Below are 21,221 nucleotides of genomic sequence, written 5' to 3' on the forward strand. Positions count from 1 at the left end.
TACAGAGGAATAAATCCTCCTTCCTCCTGCTGGTGATCCCTCTAGTGATATAAAGATCTATATAGAATCTGGACCTCCTTCCTCCTGCTGGTGATCCCTCTAGTGATATAAAGATCTATATAGAGGAATCAGGACCTCCTTCCTCCTGCTGGTGATCCCTCTAGTGATATAAAGATCTATATAGAGGAATCAGGACCCCCTTCCTCCTGCTGGTGATCCCTCTTGTGATATAAAGATCTATATAGAGGAATCAGGACCTCCTTCCTCTTGCTGGTGACCCCTCTAGTGATATAAAGATCTATACAGAGGAATCAATCCTCCTTCCTCCTGCTGGTGACCCCTCTAGTGATATAAAGATCTATATAGAGGAATCAGGACCTCCTTCCTCCTGCTGGTGACCCCTCTAGTGATATAAAGATCTATAGAGAGGGATCAGGACCTCCTTCCTCCTGCTGGTGATCCCTCTAGTGATATAAAGATCTATAGAGAGGGATCAGGACCTCCTTCCTCCTGCTGGTGACCCCTCTAGTGATATAAAGATCTATATAGAATCAGGACCTCCTTCCTCCTGCTGGTGACCCCTCTAGTGATATAAAGATATATATAGAAGAATCAGGGCCTCCTTCCTCCTGCTGGTGACCCCTCTAGTGATCTAAAGATCTATATAGAGGAATCAGGACCCCCTTCCTCCTGCTGGTGACCCCTCTAGTGATCTAAAGATCTATATAGAGGAATCGGGACCTCCTTCCTCCTGCTGGTGACCCCTCTAGTGATATAAAGATCTATATAGAGGAATCAGGACCCCCTTCCTCCTGCTGGTGACCCCTCTAGTGATATAAAGATTTATATAAAGGAATCAGGACCCCCTTCCTCCTGCTGGTGATCCCTCTAGTGATATAAAGATCTATATAGAGGAATCAGGACCTCCTTCCTCCTGCTGGTGACCCCTCTAGTGATATAAAGATCTATATAGAGGAATCAGGACCTCCTTCCTCCTGCTGGTGATCCCTCTAGTGATATAAAGATCTATATTAGGGATGAGCCAAACACCCCCCTCCCCCCCCCGTTCGGTTCGCACCAGAACCTTCAAACGGGCCGTGAGAATACTGCAGCTAGCACAATCACCTGCCTGCTAGTAAATTAGGAAGAACTGATCTAGCTAAACTATACAGTGTATAAATATATGTACAACACCTGGGATGTATATATATCCGCTACACACTGTTAGCCGGATTCAGTAAGACTTACGACGGCGTATCAGTAGATACGCCGTCGTAAATCTGAATGCGCGCCGTTGTATATTTAAGCGTATTCTGGAAACCAGATACGCTTAAATTTGGCTAAGATATGACCGGCGTAAGTCTCCTACGCCGTCGTATCTTATGTGCATATTTACGCTGGCCGCTAGGGGCGTGTACGTGGATTTACGCTTCAAATATGTAAATGAGCAAGATACGCCGATTCACGAACGTACGTACGCCCGTCACAGTAAGATACGCCGTTTATGTAAGACATATGCCGGCAAAAAGATAAACCACCAAAAAGATGGCGCTTCCCATGCAAGGTATGGACGACGGAACAGCCGCCGTATTTTACGTCGTTTGCGTAAGCGTACGTGAATGGGGCTGGGCGTAGGTTATGTTCACGTCGAAAGCATTGAGCCGACGTCGTAGCCGAGGGAGTATTTGCAACGTGATTCTAAAGCATGTGCGCGCATGCGCCGTACGAACGACCCTCATTTACATGGGGTCACGGTTAATTTAAATGTAGCCCGCCCACTACATGCCTACTTTGAATTAGGCGGGGTTACGCCGGCCCATTTGCGCTATGCCGATGTAACTGCTTTGTGAATACTGTACTGCAAGTAACTTGCCTAACTATGTTACGTCGGCGTAGTGCAAATGGGATGCGTTACGCCGGCTGAAACATACGCCGCTCTACCTGAATCCGGCTAACTTTAACTGACTAACCTGCCTGCCTGCTCTATCTACCTAGAAAAAATGACACTCTCTCTCTCTCTCTCTCTCTCTCTCTCCCCCCTCTCTATCTCGCTCTCTCTCTGTCTCCAACCACCGCCGCAACACACTACACAAGGCCGACCTGCAGGCGGCCTTTTATAGTGTGGGGCGTGTACTAAATCCCCTGAGCCATAATTGGCCAAAGCCACCCTGGCTTTGGCTGGCCAATTATGTCTCTCTCCGTTTTTTGCAAGCTGTGGTTGGCCAAGCATGCGGGTCATAGTGCATGCTTGGTCAATCATCAGCCAGCAATGCACTGCGATGCCGCATTGAATTATGGGCCGTGACGCGCCACTCAAATTTGGTGCGAACGGCCCGTAACGTTCGTATTTCGACGAACGGCCGAAACATACGATGTTCGAGTCGAACATGGGTTTGACTCGAACACGAAGCTCATCCCTAATCAATATATCGAGGGATCAGAACCTCCTTCCTCCTGATGGCTATCCCTCTAGTGATGCACCCCCAGAATTTTCACTGTCTACCCAGTTTGCACATCTAAAACGAGCACCTCCAGATCTTCTCAGTTGCTCTTTGCTGCATTGCATTGCCTTCTACTGAAAGTGTGTTGGTTGTTTTTTTTTTTTACCTGGTAATACAATGATAAACAGGCTTCCTGTTCCTGGGTGTCTACACTCATTCCTCCACTGTATCTATGGAGGGGGCTATACTGTAGCAGTATGGTATGTACATATCCTTCCATTATTGTACTAGCTATAACCTAGATTAGAGTTTTTTTTTTTTTTATGTCTGATTTTCACAATAATCTGCTGTCAGTTACAGGAAGTATCTATACTTACCCCCAGTATAAATCTTGTATAGGCAAATGACTTCCCTTTTTCATATATTAAGAAGTAATAAGTAAACAAGAAGATGTTCAATCCCAACCAGGCAAACTGTAAGACAAAAAAAAGATATAAATGATCTCTCTTTCTCTCTCGATACAAATTTATATTATTTCTTTTTTTAAGTGAAATAAAAGGAAACCACATTCCTATGTTTCTCATAATTTATGTTCGTACATAGACAGATGAGAAGTTATAGTGTATGTAAATCCGAACAATGAACTTCTCTTATTTGCTCTCGGCCTCTCGCTTGGTCGGTTAAATATTCCTCCCAGTGACACCAAATATGGGGCACTATTCTTCCCACTGATACCAATGATGGGACACTATTCCCCCCACTGATACCAATGATGGGACACTATTCCTCCCAGTGATACCAATGATGGGGCACTATTCCTCCCACTGATACCAATGATGGGGCAATATTCCTCCCACTGATACCAATGATGGGGCACTATTCCTCCCACTGACACCAATGATGGGGCACTATTCCTCCCACTGATACCAATGATGGGGCAATATTCCTCCCACTGATACCAATGATGGGGCACTATTCCCCCCACTGATACCAATGATGGGGCACTATTCCCTCCACTGATACCAATGATGGGACACTATTCCTCCCACTGATACCAATGATGGGACACTATTCCTCCCACTGACACCAATGATGGGACACTATTCCTCCCACTGATACCAATGATGGGACACTATTCCTCCCACTGATACCAATGGTGGCACACTATTCCTCCCACTGATACCAATGATGGGACACTATTCTTCCCACTGATACCAATGATGGGACACCATTCCACCCAATGATGGACAACTATCCCTCCCACTGACCTTAAAGCGGAGTTCCGGCTACAATTTCACTTTTTAAATATAAATACCCCTGTAATACACAAGCTTAATGTATTCTAGTAAAGTTAGTCTGTAAACTAAGGTCCATTTTGTTAGGTTGTTACAGCATTTAGACACTTTATAAAATAGAAATTGACTGGGGCCATCTTAAGTGTGGGCATCATGAAGCCAGACTGTATGACTTCCTGGATTTCAGCCTTGCAGATCTCGCACATGCTCAGTGCTGCACAAGCAGTGTAATAGGTTTCAGATCAGGTTTCAGCACCTGTACTGTCCAAGTCACATGATTCTTCGAGACTGGGGAGTGCACAGACTCCTGGAAAGTTACACCCACTACATTCCCAGGAGTCTGTGCGGTGTAGGTTAGGAAGCTTAAGCACCTAGGTGCAGGAAGTGGGAAGATTAACTATTCTGCCTAGCAACAACACTTTGAAGGCATCTAAAAAAAAAAAAAAAAAATTCTTAAAGGACTAATGACATTTTTTTAAAACTACTGATGTAATGTTATATTTATGGGTGGAACTCCACTTTAATGGACCTACTGTGAAGTAGGGTATAGTATTCTGTATGTGGAAGTTTTTTCTATTGGTTGAATGAGATGGACGTGTCTTTTTTTCCCCTAGTAACTATTATCCCTTTTATAATGAATGTAACATTAGTCACACATTACTGCACTCTCAACTATTTTAATGCTAGGTGGAGTAAAACAAGATTTGATTTCCTCCTGCATCTAAGCAGGGAAATTCCCCCGCCCCGGTGACACCATCAGAGACAATTGTCCCGCTGTGCCCTGAACTTCCTGCTCCTTCTCTCTGGGGGGTTGATGTCCCCATGTCCTCCTATTAAGGAACCAATAACCATTAATGTATAACCAAACCCGATGATGAATCCTTCGCATGCAAAGGGCGGCCTTCAAAACAGGAAAACGTGTCCAAGCTCCGCGCCCTTCAGCAACATTTCCAATACCAATGGGAGCTTCATAACCTGGAGTTCCTGGGCGTATCCCATGTATCGTTGCTCCACCCTCTTTGACTCCAACTACCCCCCCCCCCCCCCCACTACTTCGAAAACTCGAATGTCTTCTGCACAACCGGACTCCCTATAACCTATCCTATAGCAAAATGATATACCGTATTTATCGGGGTATTGCGCGCTCCGGCGTATAGCGCGCACCCCTTAAGTGGACCCGCATTCCTGTAAAAAAAAAAGATTTTAGTACTTACAGTTTTGGTGTCTTGCGCGGCATCCATCGGCGGCCTCGTCGGGTCCGGCGTCCGTCTGCGGCTTCGGTAGTGTCCTCGTCGGTTCCGGCGTCCTTCTGCGGTGTCCTCCCCGCTCGATCCCAGCTTCCCGCGCTGAGTTTGAACCACTGCGCCGGCATATACCGAGCGCAGTACACTCGGGTATAGTCGGGCAGGCTCGGCTCCTCTCGCGGTCACGTCCTGTGCATCGGCGTATATCGCGCACCCACAATTTTGCCCTGATGTCCAGGGCAAAAAAGTGCGCGGTATACGCCGATAAATACGGTACTTACCTACAGTGCTCTACTTGTAGGCAGGTACAGTCTATGTTCTCCACTGCAGGTGGCGCCCGACCTTAGCCGCAATGCAGATGGGGGGGAAGATTAAGGAACTTGGTTCAGTGGCGGTGGAGTCCATAAAGGGCACAGGAGCGCCACCCAGGGCCGATCCGTCCTATAGGCTCACTATGCAAGCCGCTTAGGGCCCCCGCAAAGCTGCGGAGGGCCCCCCAAATTTCTAGAGGCCCCGCCTGGTGAGAAGTCATTTTCGGCCCCTCACCCCGCTTCTCAACTCGCTGGCTGCATGGGAGAAGAGGTAAGAAGTCAGCACCCCCCCGCATCCCACTTTATGATGTCACTTCTGACAGCAGAACACCCCCTCCCTTCGCTTCTCAACTTTAATCTTTAACGTGACATGTGTCACTGTCGGCAGCACCCAGTGCCGATCCTGACCTCCCTGGGGCCCCCGCTTCTCACCTTTAATGTGACATGTCATTTTGCTTAGGGCTCAGGATCGGCACTGGCGCCACCCCCTCTCTCCTGTCACCCCTCTATCTCCAATAGATAGATTCATGCATTGCATTGCATTGCATGAATCTATGGCCACCTCTGCTGCCCCCTTTTCAGGTGTCCGGCCCCTTGTCGGGCACCTGAATTACAGCGGCGGGGGTGTTTTTGGAAGTGCCTGATTAGAGCCGTGGGCACTAAAAGGTAAACAGCGGGCACAATGCTGTGCGTTCGCTAATTACTTAGTGTTGTGTTAGGGAAGCAAATAAAAATCGCTTTCCTAACACTGACCCGCCTCTCAGCCAATCAGGTGCTCGGGTCTGGTTACCTGTCACCTGATTGGCTGAAGCGACAGGCGCTGTGATTGGACGCCGCCTATCAGGCTTCCAATCATAGCAGAGGACAGGAAGAGGACGGGAGAAGACATTGAGGACTCGGAGCGTGGAGGACAGCACTGTGACCGGAGACAGGTAAGTGCCAGGCCGGGAATGCACACTGGGGTGGCAATTGATGGGCATACTTGCAGCAATTAATGGGGCACAGTGGCAGCAACTGATGGGGCACACTGGCAGCAATTTATGGGGCACAGTAGCGGCAATTGATGGGGCACAGTGGCAGCAATTGATGGGGAAAAGTGGCAGCAATTAATGGGCACACTGGCAGCAATTGATGGGTACAGTGGCTGCGTTTGATGGGCACAGTGGCTGCACTTGATGGGCACAGTGCCTGCACTTGATGGGCACAGTGGCTGCACTTGATGGGCACACTGGCAGCAAATGATGGGGCACAGTGGACAAAAGGGTCCAAGTTTGGGATAATCCCAAAAGATTTGCAGCATTGTTCCCTCCGCATTGCCACACCGGCAGCATGTACTGGGGACCTGAGGGTAAAAACAGAGCGACAGGGACCTTGTACCAGCGAGTCAAAATCTTGTAGCCGGTCTCTTGGATTTTAGTAGCCATGGAGGACTTCTGGGCAAAGTGAAGAATCTTCTCTCTCTGTGCGTCAGTCAATTTGGTTTTCGAGGTGCGATTCCCATTTTGAAAGGAACCCGAGCTCATACCCCGCCGCCGGTCGGATCAGGAACTCGTAATTCAATGAAAGACAGTGATGGATCGGCTCCTTCTTGATCTTCAAGTCTTCAGACATATTTAGAGTTTTACCGTTATGGATCCCAACCTCTCTGATATGCTCCATTCAGAGCCAAGTGATGCACTTTATTTCGGTGGGGCTGCAACACCTTGAATCTCCAAACCCTTTTGTTTGCATGTAGCCCCCCCCTCTTGTACGGGAAGCCCCTTCAATCGTATTTATCCATCAAACATGAAAAGAGTGGGAAGAAACTACATAGCTTATTCCTGTTTAAAAATGTAATTCCAAACACCCCCCATAGTTAAAATGTGCATAAAAAGACAACTCACATTAGGTATCATAAAGTAGTACTGTTCAGCCCGCATGTGTACGCTCACCACTCGCTCCCTGGTAATCCCAATTACGAGGATGCCTGGGTTGAGTCACAAGCTGCCGACAGTATAGAAGAGCCCCACGTGGTCATGCTCTAACACGTTTCGTCATCACGTCTTTGTCAGAGATGCCCTCTGACGAAGACGTGAAGCAGGTTCTCTTTTTTTCTCGTCGAGATTCTGGCCAGATTTCCAGATGAGAAACCTGAATGCCTCGTACACACGCACGGGAATCTCGGCAAGAAGCTGTTTTTTTGCCGAGAAACCCGGTCGTGTGTAGGAGGCCTAAGGCTGCATTCACACCTGAGCGTATCATTTTCAGACTTTTTTAGGACTTTTTTGCACGTTTTTTTGTACAGGTAAAAAGGTTACCAATATAAAAATCTGAAAAAAAAAAATGCCTGTAATCTGCCAAAAAAGAAGCTTGTGTACTTTTTTGAGCTTCCGGCGTTTTTGCTTCAGGCGACGGAATGCTCAGATATCAACAGGGGCCATTGAAATGAATGGGATTTCGCTTGTTGGGCAGTTTGGAGCTTTTGAGATGAGCGTTTTCCAAGCATTTTTACGAACTGAAAACGCTCAGGTGTGAATGGGCTCTAAAAAATAAATAAAAAAATGGCTTTAGATACATTTGGCATCTTTTGCAAGTTTTGGACATACTGTATTTATTGGTGTATAACACTCACTTTTTTACCCTGAAAATAAAGGGTAAACTGTGCCTGTGTGTTAGGCCCCATGCACACGAGACGCTGGTAAACGCGAGTTCAGAGGCATTTGGACAGCTTTTTCAACTGCCCCTGAACACATTCAATGTTATCCTATGTGTCCATGCACACAGTCACGTTTTTCTGCGTTTTTCGGCAGTTGCGTTTATGCTCGTTTTTTCAGAAGCAAACAATGGGTTCAGACGCAAAACGCGGCAAAAACGCAGCTAAACGCGGCAAATCACGTTTATAGGCGGTTTTAAAGGTGACCTATTTTTTTTCATTAGAAATCTCAAAAATTATGGCACATGATGAAAAACTATTAAAAAAACATAAAAAAACCTGTAATTGCTTGCATTGCATTGTGGACAATCCACAACTTGTGGCAGGTGACGTGGCAAGTGGACAATCCACAACTTGTGGTAGGTGACATGGCCAGGTGACGTGGCAGGTGACGTGGCCAGGTGACGTGGCCAGTGGACAATGCACAACTTGTGGCAGGTGACATGGCCAGGTGACATGGCAGGTGACGTGGCCAGGTCATGTGGCAAGTGGACAATCAACAACTTGTGGCAGGTGATGTGGCCAGGTGACATGGCCTGGTGACGTGGCAAGTGGAAATCCACAACTTGTGGCAGATGACATGGCAAGTAACGTGACCAGGTGATGTGGCAAGTGAACAATCCACAACTTGTGGCAGGTGACGTGGCCAGGTGATGTGGCAAGTGGCGTGGCCAGGTGACGTGGCCAGTTGACATGGCAAGTGGACAATCCAAAACTTGTAGCAGGTGATGTGGCCAGGTGACATGGCAAGTGGACAATCCACAACTTGTGGCAGGTGACAATCCACAACTTGTGGCAGGTGGCGTGGCCAGGTGGCGTGGCCAGGTGACATGGCAGGTGACGTGGCAAGTGGACAATTCACAACTTGTGGCAGGTGACGTGGTCAGGTGACATGGCAAGTGGACAATCCACAACTTGTGGCAGGTGATTTGGCAAGTGGATAATCCACTTGTGGCAGGTGACGTGGCAAGTGGACAATCCACGACTTGTGGCAGGTGTCGTGGTCAGGTGACGTGGCAAGTGGACAATCCAAAACTTGTGGCAGGTGACGTGGCCAGGTGACATGGCAAGTGGACAATCCACAACTTGTGGCAGGTGACGTGGCCAGTGGACAATCCACAACTTGTGGCAGGTGGCATGGCCAGGTGGCGTGGCCAGGTGACATGGCAGGTGACGTGGCAAGTGGACAATTCACAACTTGTGGCAGGTGACGTGGCCAGGTGACATGGCAAGTGGACAATCCACAACTTGTGGCAGGTGGCGTGACCAGGTGGCGTTGCCAGGTGGCGTGGTCAGGTGACATGGCAGGTGACGTGGTCAGGTGACGTGGCCAGTGGACAATCCACAACTTGTGGCAGGCGGCGTGACCAGGTGGCGTGGTCAGGTGACATGGCAGGTGACGTGGCAAGTGGACAATTCACAACTTGTGGCAGGTGATGTGGCAAGTACAACGCTAAATACAAGTACACTGCTGCTCTCTCAGCTGCTACTCACTCTGGTCTCACAAAATGGCTGAAATGGTTAAATAATACTGTTTTTGAGCTTAGGGGGGTCTTATGATGTTTCTTAACTAAACGCTTATAAACGCAAACGCGGTAAAGCGCCGCAAAATTCGCGGCAAAACGGGCGTTTTAAATGCCGTTTTTTGCGCTTGAAAACGTGTGTTTCGATGAGTTTGCATCTGCGTCTCGTGTGCATGGGGCCTTATACGCAGGGGGCTGTGGAAAGTTTTTTTCCTGAAACTTCCCTCTTAAAGTTAGGGTGCGTGTTATACGCCGATAAATACGGTAGATAAAAAAAAAATAGAGATGATTTTTTAACAGAACTACAGCAGAGAGTGAACACATATTTGTCATTTGCCTCATTTGCACAGGACGGGTGAATTGATAATTTTATAAATACATCTGCAAGAGTTCAGACTTTAATGTTTTAGTGAGATCATAGATGCAGAAAAAAAAAAAAAAAAAAATTCAAGGTATAAAAAAAATACATAAAATAAACTTTATTTTTTATTTTTGCATCTATGATCTCAGTAAAACATTAAAGTCTGAACTCTTGCACATGTATTTATAAAATCAATTCACCCGTCCTGTGCAAAAAATAAAAATTCAAGGTATAAAAAGATACATAAAATAAACTATATATTATTTTTTTTGCAAGCAAAAAACAGACAGGGGTCCCAACCCTTACCTTTGGCTTTAGATACACTTTTATAATGTTACAAAAAAAAAAAAGAAGATAATTTCTTACCAGAACTACAGCAGAGAACCAGTGGTTGACGATCCAGTTTCCCATTGTGGCGTCTTCTTCTTCTTCTTTCGGCTCTCTTGGGACGTTTTCTGTTCTTTATGCAGAGCCAAATGTTACAATCAGCTGCTGCTTTCTAGTCTTTCTATCCGGATTCTGCACCAGTCCACATTGACAGGTAAAGTCCCAGTATGGCTGTGGAGGAAGTCTGCAGGTATTTATCACCGAGTCTGTTACTCCAAAGTGATGCAACACGATATTTCCAAAGGTTGGCCCTTCCCTCGTCTTGTGGACACCGAGTGTAGAACCACATTGTAAGCACGCTGCATCTCTTAGTCACTCCTTCTTTCTCCAACAGGTAAAGTCCCGGCAATACTCTACAGGAAATAGGTCCTGAATTTACATTTACAAATGATGACTCTTGACCTAGATTCAATGTATAGAAAATAATCAAACACCCCCCCCCCCCTTTGAAAAAAATCAAATTTTGTTGCTTTGCAGCCTGAAATTGAAGGCAGGCACAGTTTTTGTTTTATCCAGCTGTAACATCCAAGTGAAAGATATAACAACATGTCAGAAAAAAAAAATTGGAAAAAGAAAATCAGAGACAGAATTACAGAGTTGGAAAAAGGATCGCCCCCCTTGTGTCAGTATTTTGTTGAACCACATTTTGCTGTAATTCCAGCCTTTAGTCTGTTGGGATTTGTCTCTACTAACTTCGCACATCTAGACTTTGAAATATTTGCTCGCTCCTCTTTGCAGAACGGCTCAAGTTTAGTTACATTTGTCGGTGACTGTTTATGGACTGCAGTCTTCAAGTCATTCCACAGATTTTCATTGGGGTTTAAGTCTGGGCTCCCACTAGGCCATGCAAGGACATTCCCCGCCTTCTCCTTCAACCACTGTGTGCACATTGGTGGACATTCCCGCCTTCTCCTCCAATCACTGTGTGCACATTGGTGGGCATTTCCTGCTTTCTCCTCCAACCACTGTGTGCTCATTGGTGGACATTCCCCGCCTTCTCCTCCAACCACTGTGTGCTCATTGGTGGACATTCCCGCCTTCTCCTCCAATCACTGTGTGCTCATTGGTGGACATTCCCGCCTTCTCCTCCAACCACTGTGTGCTCATTGGTGGACATTCCCCACCTTCTCCTTCAATCACTGTGTGCTCATTGGTGGACATTCCCGCCTTCTCCTCCAACCACTGTGTGCTCATTGGTGGACATTCCCCGCCTTCTCCTTCAACCACTGTGTGCTCATTGGTGGGCATTCCTCTCCTTCTCCTCCAACCACTGTGTGCTCATTGGTGGACATTCCCCACCTTCTCCTTCAACCACTGTGTGCTCATTGGTGGACATTCTCCACCTTCTCCTTCAACCACTGTGTGCTCATTGGTGGACATTCCCCGCCTTCTCCTTCAACCACTGTGTGCTCATTGGTGGGCATTCCCCACCTTCTCCTTCAACCACTGTGTGCTCATTGGTGGACATTCCCCACCTTCTCCTTCAACCACTGTGTGCTCATTGATGGACATTCCCCGCCTTCTCCTTCAATCACTGTGTGCTCATTGGTGGACATTCCCCGCCTTCTCCTCCAATCACTGTGTGCTCATTGGTGGACATTCCCTGCCTTCTCCTCCAATCACTGTGTGCTCATTGGTGGACATTCCTGCCTTCTCCTCCAATCACTGTGTGCTCATTGGTTGACATTCCCCGCTTTCTCCTCCAACCACTGTGTGCTCATTGGTGGACATTCCCCGCCTTCTCCTCCAACCACTGTGTGCTCATTGGTGGACATTCCCTGCCTTCTTCTCAAACCACTGTGTGCTCATTGGTGGACATTCCCCGCCTTCTCCCCCAACCACTGTGTGCTCATTGTTGCTGTGTGCTTTGGGTCATTGTCATGTTGGAAGGTAAACCAAGTGTCCCCCACATCAGGTGTCTCCATGCTCCAAAGTTGTTTCCCCTCCTCGTTCCCCCTTGTACTGGGAGATTGGTACTTACAGCATGTCCTTTCTCTCTCCAGCCATGTGACATGATGGTGGGGGAGGACCCATTAGGGGAGATTTACTAAAACTGGAGCACATAGAATCTGGTGCAGCTGTGCATGATAGCCAATCAGCTTCTAACTTCAGCTTGTTCAATTAAGCTTTGACAATAAAACCTGAAAGCTGATTGCCTACTAGGCACAGCTGCACCAGATTCTCTGTGCACCAGTTTTAGTAAATCCTAACCCTCCGTCTGCCCTCTTTCCTTAGCAGAGGCGCGCTGAGACTGAGGACTCAGGACTGTTCTCTGTCTCAGCGCCGGCTCTTTTCCACCCCATGCAGGCTGGAGGGAGGAGAAAGCCGAATCCTCCCTCCAGCAGCAGCTATCGGCCCCTGCTCCTTCTGATAGGAGCGACACTGCAGTCACTCTCATTCAAATCATTATCGCTTCTCGATTCATTCATTACCGGGGAGATCGGGGAACAGTAGTTCAGGACGTTTGGGGAGGCAATGAATTGAGGGGTCTACAAGTGGGAAAACTGACAGCAAAAAATAAGAATTTAAGAACATTAAAAGAAAATTACATTATATTATCTAGTATTTAATTAGATTTTAATCTAACGAGCACCATTATACCAAGGGGTTGATTTATAAAGAATTTGCATAGCCTAGTGAAAGTACACCCATAGGGCAAAAATAAATAAATAATGTAAATAGGGTTACTTTCCTTGCTGTGAGAAAGTAAATCATTGCTTTAAAATGGAAAATACCACATTTGTCCTCTAGATGGAGTGAAGTTTCGTAGGAATTTCCTAGATCATCATCTCCATCTAGTGGCCAAATGCAGTACTTATCATTTTTGAATCAATGATTTAAGCCTTTAACACTAAAGTGAAACCAACTCCCGTCCTCATCGGAAAACAACAACTTAAAACTGGACGTGGTTTCGATGTGGAAGGGAGCTGGTTTGGTTTGCGATTGTATTTATTTTAGTTTTATTGACCAGAAGATTACAATTGTTATATGTGTTTCAATTTTTATTGACACTTTGTTTTGGCAGCAATGTACACAATGTATCCTATTTGCTCTTCCTACCCAAAAAGTGTTGCAACCGCCTGACATTTCAAGGGTTGGTCCTCCTATAGAGTCACACTGGGAGAACAGGTTCCTAATGAGAGTGTAAAACACCCACAGTTACTGGAAAATGGGATTTTCCTTGTCACCTATATACATGGGCATCCGCTCCATAGGGCAAGGGGGGGCAATGGACCTCCCCTGGAAAATCGAGAAGGTGTTGAAGAGTCTAGCGGCCGCGGGGTGACGCGGGGTCACACAGGCACAGCGAGCAGAGGGAAGGGAACCTGCTGTGCCTGTGCCATGCTGATGGCTGATCTGCGGTACTGAATGGGATGGGGGAGGAGGGTCCGTCTGTGCTGAAGGGGGGTCTGTGCTGAATGGAGGGGTGTGTGTGGAATGGGGGGGGGCTGTGCTGAAGGGGGGTCCATCTGCGCTGAATGGAGGGGTCTGTGCAGAATGGGGGGGTCTGTGCTGAAGGGGGGTTCATCTGTACTGAATGGAGGGGTCTGTGCTGAAGGGGGTTCTGTACATTCTCTAGGCTATATTTAAATGGGCATGGAGTGAAGCTGAATTATTTCACACAGCTGCTGCGTTATTGGTAAAGCGCCACTAAAAAGTGGTGCTTTACCATGGTTTTAGCTGAGCTATTCGGCTACTAGCGGGGTGCTTTTAACCCCCGTTAGTGTTTTAAGAAAGGGTTAAATGCGACTGTGTATCACCGCTGCCGAAGCGCCCCCCTCTAAAAAAAAATCAGCGGACGCCCATGCCTATATACAGTGGCCTGGATTCAGAGAGAATTTACACCGGCGTATCCATAGATAAGCTGCGTAAATTCAAATCTGCGCCGGCGTATCTACTTTCTGTATTCAGAAAGCTAGATACGCCGACTTTAGCCTAAGATACGACTGGCATAAGTCTCTTACGCCGTCGTATCTTAGGGTGCATTCTGACGCTGGCCGCTAGGGGTGCTTCTGTTGTTGTCGGCGTAGAATATGCTAATTACCTACATACGCCGATTCACAAACGTACGTACGCCCGGCGCAATTTATTTACATCGTTTACGTTAGGCTTTTTCGGCGTAAGGTTGTTCCTGCTATTAGGAGGCGCAGCCAATGTTAAGTATGGACGTCGTTCTCGCTTCGAAATTTGAATTTTTTACGTCGTTTGGGTAAGTCGTTCGCGAATAGGGCTGGACGTAATTTACGTTCACGTCAAAACCAATACGTTGTTGCGCCATACTTGGAAGCAATGCACACTGGGATATGTACACGGACGGCGCATGCGCCGTCCGTAAAAAACGTCAATTACGTCAGGTCATCATACATTTACAAAAAAAAACACGCCCCCCTTCCACATATGAATTACGCGCGCTTACGCCGGCCCCATTTACGCTACGCCGCCGCAACTTACGGAGCAAGTGCTTTGTGAATACTGCACTTGCTCCTGTAAGTTACGGCGGCGTAGCGTAAATACGATACGCTGTGCCGCTGTAAGAAGAAGCGCACGCACCTGAATCTACCCCAGTATCTGGTGCTAGGCACAGCTGCACCAGATTCTCTGTGCACCAGTTTTAGTAAATCTCCCCCGTCTGCCCTTTTTCCTCAGCAGCACTGCGCTGAGACTGAGGACTGAGGACGGTTCTCCGTCTCAGCGCCGCCTCTTTTCCACCCAATGCAGGCTGGAGGGAGGAGAAAGCCGAATCCTCCCTCCAGCAGCAGCTACCCGCCGCTGCTCCTTCTGACAGGAGCGACACTGCAGTCACTCTCATCAGTAGGATACGGGATGAGCGACCAACTCGGCAGAGCCCCCATCCTCAACACAGCACCCAGGACTGGTGGTGCCCGCTCAGTCGTTCCCCCTCCAGTTACTGAAAAATGGGATTTCCCTTGTCACCTATATACAGAATTAAAATAACAAATTAAAATATAGACATAAATCACATTCTAAAAATAGAGGCTCTATTATGAATATGAGATTTGATTGCATCCAATGGCAAACCAAGATCTCACTGTTTATGCGAAAGCTGAAAGCCCAGATATAATACATACACTGTAATGGAGCTGGCATTACCAGCCTAAAGCTGCCCATAGACTGTACAATCTCCTGTAACCACTTGTCTACCGGGGCAATTTTTTAATTTATTTTTGTAAATTTGTTAAATTGCCATTCTGTGCTATAAAATTGTAGCAGGGGCCCTGGAGAATAACATGGTGGCTGCTGCAATTGTTTTATGTCACACAGAAGAGAAGGGGCGGGCTGCTTATGTATTAGGGAGGACTTTGATGTGATGGGGGCCTCCAACATGGAGGGGGTGACCCAACATGAATGGGGAACCTGATTTGTTGGGGGGGACCTCTGACATGATGGGTGGTCTTTGATGTAAAGGGGGGCTCTGAATGTATTGAGGGAACCTCTGATGTGATGGGTGGTCTTTGATGTTAAGGGGGGGCTCCAAATGTATTGGGGTAACCTCTGACATGAGGGGGGCCTCTGATGTGATGGGTGGCCTTCGATGTAAAGGGGGGGCTCTGAATGTGTTGGGGGGACCTCTGACATGAGGGGGGCCTCTGATGTGATGGGTGGCCTTTGATGTTAAGGGGGCTCTGATGTAATGGGGGGCCTCTGACATGATGGGGGACCTCTGATGTGATTGGTGGCCTTTGATGTAAAGGGGGCTCTGATGTGATGGGTGGCCTTTGATGTTAAGGGGGCTCTGAATGTATTGGGGGGGGGGGGCCTCTTACATGACGGGGAGGACCTCTGATGTGATGGGTGGCCTTTGATGTAAAGGGGGCTCTGATGTGATGGGTGGCCTTTGATGTAAAGGGGGCTCTAATGTGATGGGTGGTCTTTGATGTAAAGGGGGCTTGGATGTGATGGGTGGCCTCTGATGTAAAGGGGGCTCTGAATGTATTGGGGAGGACCTCTAATATGATGGGTGGCCTTTGATGTAAAGGGGGCTTAGATGTCATGGGTGGCCTCTGATGTAAAGGGGGCTCTGAATGTATTGGGGGGGACCTCTTACATGACGGGGAGGACCTCTGATGTCATGGGTGGCCTTTGATGTAAAGGGGGCTCTGAATGTAATGGGGGGGACCTCTTACATTGCGGGGAGGACCTCCGATGTGATGGGTGGCCTTTGATGTAAAGGGGGCTCAGATGTCATGGGTAGCCTTTGATGTAAAGGGCGCTCAGAATGTATTGAGGGGGGGCCTCTTACATGACAGGGAGGACCTCTGATGTGATGGGGGACCTTTGACGTGATGGAGGACCTCTGATGTGATGGGTGACCTTTGACGTGATGGAGGACCTCTGATGAAATGGGCGTCCTTTGATGTAATCGGGGCTCTAAAGTAATGGGGGGCCTCTGACATGATGGGGAACCTCTGGTGTGATTGTTGGCCCTTGATGTAAAGGGGGCTTTTATAAAAAAAGGGAGGATGCTAATGCGATTGGGGACCTCTGACATGATGGGGACCTCTAATGGGAAGATGACTTTGGGGCCTTCTGATGTGATTAGGGGGACTCTGAAGTATAGGGAGGACTTTAATGTGATGGGGGCCACCAACATGTAGGGGTGACCCTAACATCAAGGGGAAATCTGATGTAATGGGGGACCTCTGACATGATGGGGGACCTTTGATGTGATACGGGGGGGGGGGGGCTCTGGCATAATGGGTGGCCTTTGGTGTAAGAGAGACTTCTGATGAGATGGGTGGCCTTTGATGTAAAGGGGGGACCTCTGATGTGATGGGTGGCCTTTGATGTAAAGGGGGCTCTGACGTCATGGGTGGCCTTTGATGTAAAGGGGGCTAAGAATGTATTGTGGGGGGACCTCCCTCTAACATGACGGGGAGGACTTCTGATGTGATGGGTGGCCTTTGATGTAAAGGGGGCTCGGGTGTCATGAGTGGCCTTTGATGTAAAGGGGGCTCGGAAAGTATTGGGGGGGGGCCTCTTACATGACAGGGAGGACCTCTAAAGTATGTCATGGGTGGCCTTTGACAAGATGGAGGACCTCTGATGTGATAGGTGGCCTTTGATGTAATCTGGGCTCTAAAGTAATGAGGGCCTCTGACATGATGGGGGACATCTGGTGTGATTGGTGGCCTTTGATGTAAAGGGGGCTTTTATATAAAAGGGAGGATGCTAATGCGATTGGGGACCTCTGACATTATGGGGACCTCTAATGTGAAGATGACTTTGGGGCCTTCTGATGTGATTAGGGGGAAAGTATAGGGAGGACTTTAATGTGATGGGGGCCACCAACATGTAGGGGTGACCCTAACATCAAGGGGAAATCTGATGTAATGGGGGACCTTTGATGTGATGGTGGGGGGGGGGGGGGGCTCTGGCATAATGGGTGGCCTTTGGTGTAAGAGGGACAGTTATTTTAATGGTTTCCTCACAATGTAATGCCTGATTGGATTTTCTATGATAGGGTATTCCCATGGGTGCAACAATACCCATAATCCATTGCTCCTCCAACCCTGATCCCTTGGGAATGGTGAAAATAATACTTAGGAGAGTGAAGGAGGGGAGAGACTGAGGACATGATATAGCAGCATCGTCCCGCTTTTGGAACCAAATGTAGGGAATTGCTGTGAATGGCGTGTATGCTGTACATGGGTCACAGGCTAACCTCCCAACTTTCTGAGATGGGAATGAGGGACACCGATCAGCAAAAGTATGCAGGTATAGGACACACCCATTGCCACGCCCCCTTAAAGGAGAATTGTACAAAAAAAAACAAGATTGGTTAAACCCACAAGTGCTTTTTTTTTTGCTCCAAATCAGGGACAGTCCCTTGAAATTTGGGACAGTTGGGCGCTATGGTCACAGGCAGTGAACACACACAGAAAAATCAATAGAACAAAGAAGAGTTGCTGGCAGAAGAAAAATGCAAAGTCTCTTCCACCCCCCAAAAAAAAAAAAACTTTGGATTTGTAAATTTTTTTTTTTTTTAGTTCCACAGATGCCGCCATTTTGTTTACTGCAAATGCAATTAAAAAAAAAATCTGGATTTCTTATGTAAAACCAATAAATGGCGCTATGCAGTAAGATTTAAACAGAGGAGTATTCGCTCTTTCCATTTCTAGAACAGAAGATCAGCTAATGAAATTATTTCACGCGTGGTCGTTATTTACTAATTATATTGTTGCTGGTTGTAGTGCTCAGTGACTAAGCCTACATACTTGTAGAGGTCATGTCTATTATTTATGTACTGCTAGATTTGTAGTCCCCTTTAACTACTTAAAAGTGGACCTTCACCCCCTTTCTTAAGGTCCTCTACCTGGTGAAATCCCACCTACAATTAGAGCTGCGCGATTAATCGTATAATAATCGTGATCTCGATTCACCATTCCCCCCCCGTGATCTCCAGCCTAGATTACCTTAATATTTTATGCCTCCCTGGTATGTAGCGTGGACCGGAGGAGAAGCCGTCGGAACCAGCGTGGAACGCAAATGGCGCCGATACCGGAACTGACCTCAGCAACCAGAACCGACGTCAGTCAACAGAGAGCGTGATGCGCCATGGTGGATGCCTGGGCGTGGGCGGTACCACGTTTCTCGGCCGGGAAACACTGAAGTGATTGAGTGCACACCACCATTTATCCGATGCCCGATGGCAGGCATTTCTCTTCCGTTCATAGACGGACACAGCCTTCATTGACATTAGGGTTATGCTTCTTCCTACCAGGAGAGTTCTCCTGGTAGGAAGAAGCATAACCCTAATGTCAATGAAGGCTGTGTCCGTCTATGAACTCAGAGAAATGGATTTTATGGTGAGTACAAAAATCCTATTTTTTTCTTGTTGAGTTTAACGGATATAGATTTTTCTTTTTTTAATTAACCATTTTAAAAATGTAGATCTGGCTGTGGGTGGTGCAGCATGGTGACATAGGGAGAACTGAGAGTTTTTTTTGAGAATCGTGATCTTTATTCTAAGCAAAGGAATCGCGATTCTCATTTTTTCCCCAGAATCGTGCAGCTCTACCGCAAAGAAAAAAAAAGAAAATGAAAATTAGTTAGCACTTTTTTTTTCTAAGATTCATACCCATAACCCTTGCTTGCATGAGAATGATGTACACACGGGGCCGTCTTAATAGGATCATGGGCCCCTGGGCAAAGTAATGCTCTGGGGCCCCTACAATGATGACAGTGCAGGTAAGCAGACATCAAAAAGGTAGGAGGCAGACTGCCTCCCCTGTGTATCTATCACTCTCAGTACCATCATGGGGCCCCCAATTTCGGGCAGCGTGGGCTCAAGGTCCAGCTGCTTTGGGGAAAGTGCAGGGCGCCCCCCCCATGCAGTGCCCAGGTGTGCCCTCTCATTAAGACAGCCCTGTGTACACAGACACCATGCACGTGCGGTCATGCCATGAGTCTCTCCAGAAGTCCCCCTTGGCTTTTCTGCACATGAGCAAGATCCTGGAAAATGCCGCCTGGGATGTCCATGTCATTGACAGCTGTAGATGGAGTAAACCCATCAGATTTCCCCTTGATGTTAGGGTCACCCCTACATGTTGGTGGCCCCCCCATCACATCAAAGTCCTCCCTATACTTTAGAGTCCCCCCCATATCACATCAAACCTATAGATGGAGTCGGTTGGTTGAAGGCATACAGGTGGAGGACTGGAAACCTATAGATGGAGTCGGTTGGTTGAAGGCATACAGGTGGAGGACTGGAAACCTATAGATGGAGTCGGTTGGTTGAAGGCATACAGGTGGAGGACTGGAAACCTATAGATGGAGTCGGTTGGTTAAAGGAGCAGACAGTAGGACGACTTGGAATCCTATAGATGGAGTAGGTTAGTTCAGGGAACAGACAGTAAGATGACTACCCTTGTTCCCCAACTCCTCTATGGTTCACGTGTCTATATATCTGCTCCTGTATTGCCCAAGGGTTGTTCACAAACTAGGATTCCTTGCCTGCCATTCTTGTATTTTGACGCCTGCCATTTGCTGACCCAGCCTGTTCTTGAGCATTTCTGCCTGCCATATTCGTACTGTCTTGCTTGGTTGTTACTAAACTTGGCCTGTTCCTGACCTCTTTTCATCGGTGACCCACATCTGCTCTGACATCTACCAGCTTTGTGACTGTGCCTAGGGTTGCCACCCGTGTGGGAATGCCCCGGACAGTCAGGTATTTGGCACTTGTGCCCAGGTTTCTGTACTCCTTTAACCCGGACGCAGCACCGTACCTCCAGTCCCAACTGTGCCTCTGAGTTCCAATGACATCAGTAACATCACTATCCACTAACACTGGTTCCTGCACTCCTTGTCCTCCTACTCAGGGGGGGCTTGGACTGGAGCAGTAGGAGAGGCCACCACCATCATCCCAGGCTCCCCTCACCAAGGTACATGACATTGGGAGCATTTCCTTTTGCTTCCCGTCTCAGGGTCAGTCTGACAAAAAAAAAAATGGAGAAACATTATAGATCAGGGGTGGCAAACTCAAATTCATCGGGGGCCGCATTAGCAGTATGGTTGCCCTCAAAGGGCCAGTTGTATCTGTAAGACTACGTGTCCACTATTATCATAAATAATTGTCACTGCATTTGTATATTACTGGTTTTATGGAGCGCAGGGTTCAGGAGTTTGCTGCGTACGAAATGCAAGATACAGGAGTATGCTATGGACCATGTGCAATATCTGACCTCTGCACCCTCCACTCTCCTTCCATCCTCCCTGGGGTGGGATGGGGTCGGGATAGGGGTGGATGGGGTGTGCGCCGTAGGATGGCATGGGATGGGGGGTGGAGTTGGATGGCATGGGGTGGAGGTGGAGTGAGGTATGGTTGGGTGGGATAGGATGGGATGGGCTACCTGACATACATGGACCTACTTGACATACACAAGGACTTCACCTACCTGACATACATGGACCTACCTGACATACACTGACCTCACCTACCTGACATA

The 21,221-nt window shown here is 47.7% G+C and overlaps 1 protein-coding gene across 1 annotated transcript in view; it reads right to left on the reverse strand.

The window, feature by feature from the left end:
* The window catches only part of NOX1 (NADPH oxidase 1), a 74,443-nt gene extending 63,907 nt beyond the window's left edge, over positions 1-10,536 (reverse strand). The window contains exons 1-2 of the mRNA XM_040322720.1: positions 10,234-10,536; positions 2,819-2,914 (exon numbers count right to left, since the gene is read on the reverse strand). Coding sequence (XP_040178654.1) covers positions 2,819-2,914; positions 10,234-10,278 — 141 coding nt within the window. The 5' untranslated portion in view covers positions 10,279-10,536. The remainder of the gene's footprint in view (positions 1-2,818; positions 2,915-10,233) is intronic.
* Between the last annotated feature and the right edge of the window lie 10,685 nt (positions 10,537-21,221).

This window comes from Rana temporaria, chromosome 9, assembly GCF_905171775.1.
Source record: "Rana temporaria chromosome 9, aRanTem1.1, whole genome shotgun sequence".
NCBI lineage: Eukaryota > Metazoa > Chordata > Amphibia > Anura > Ranidae > Rana > Rana temporaria.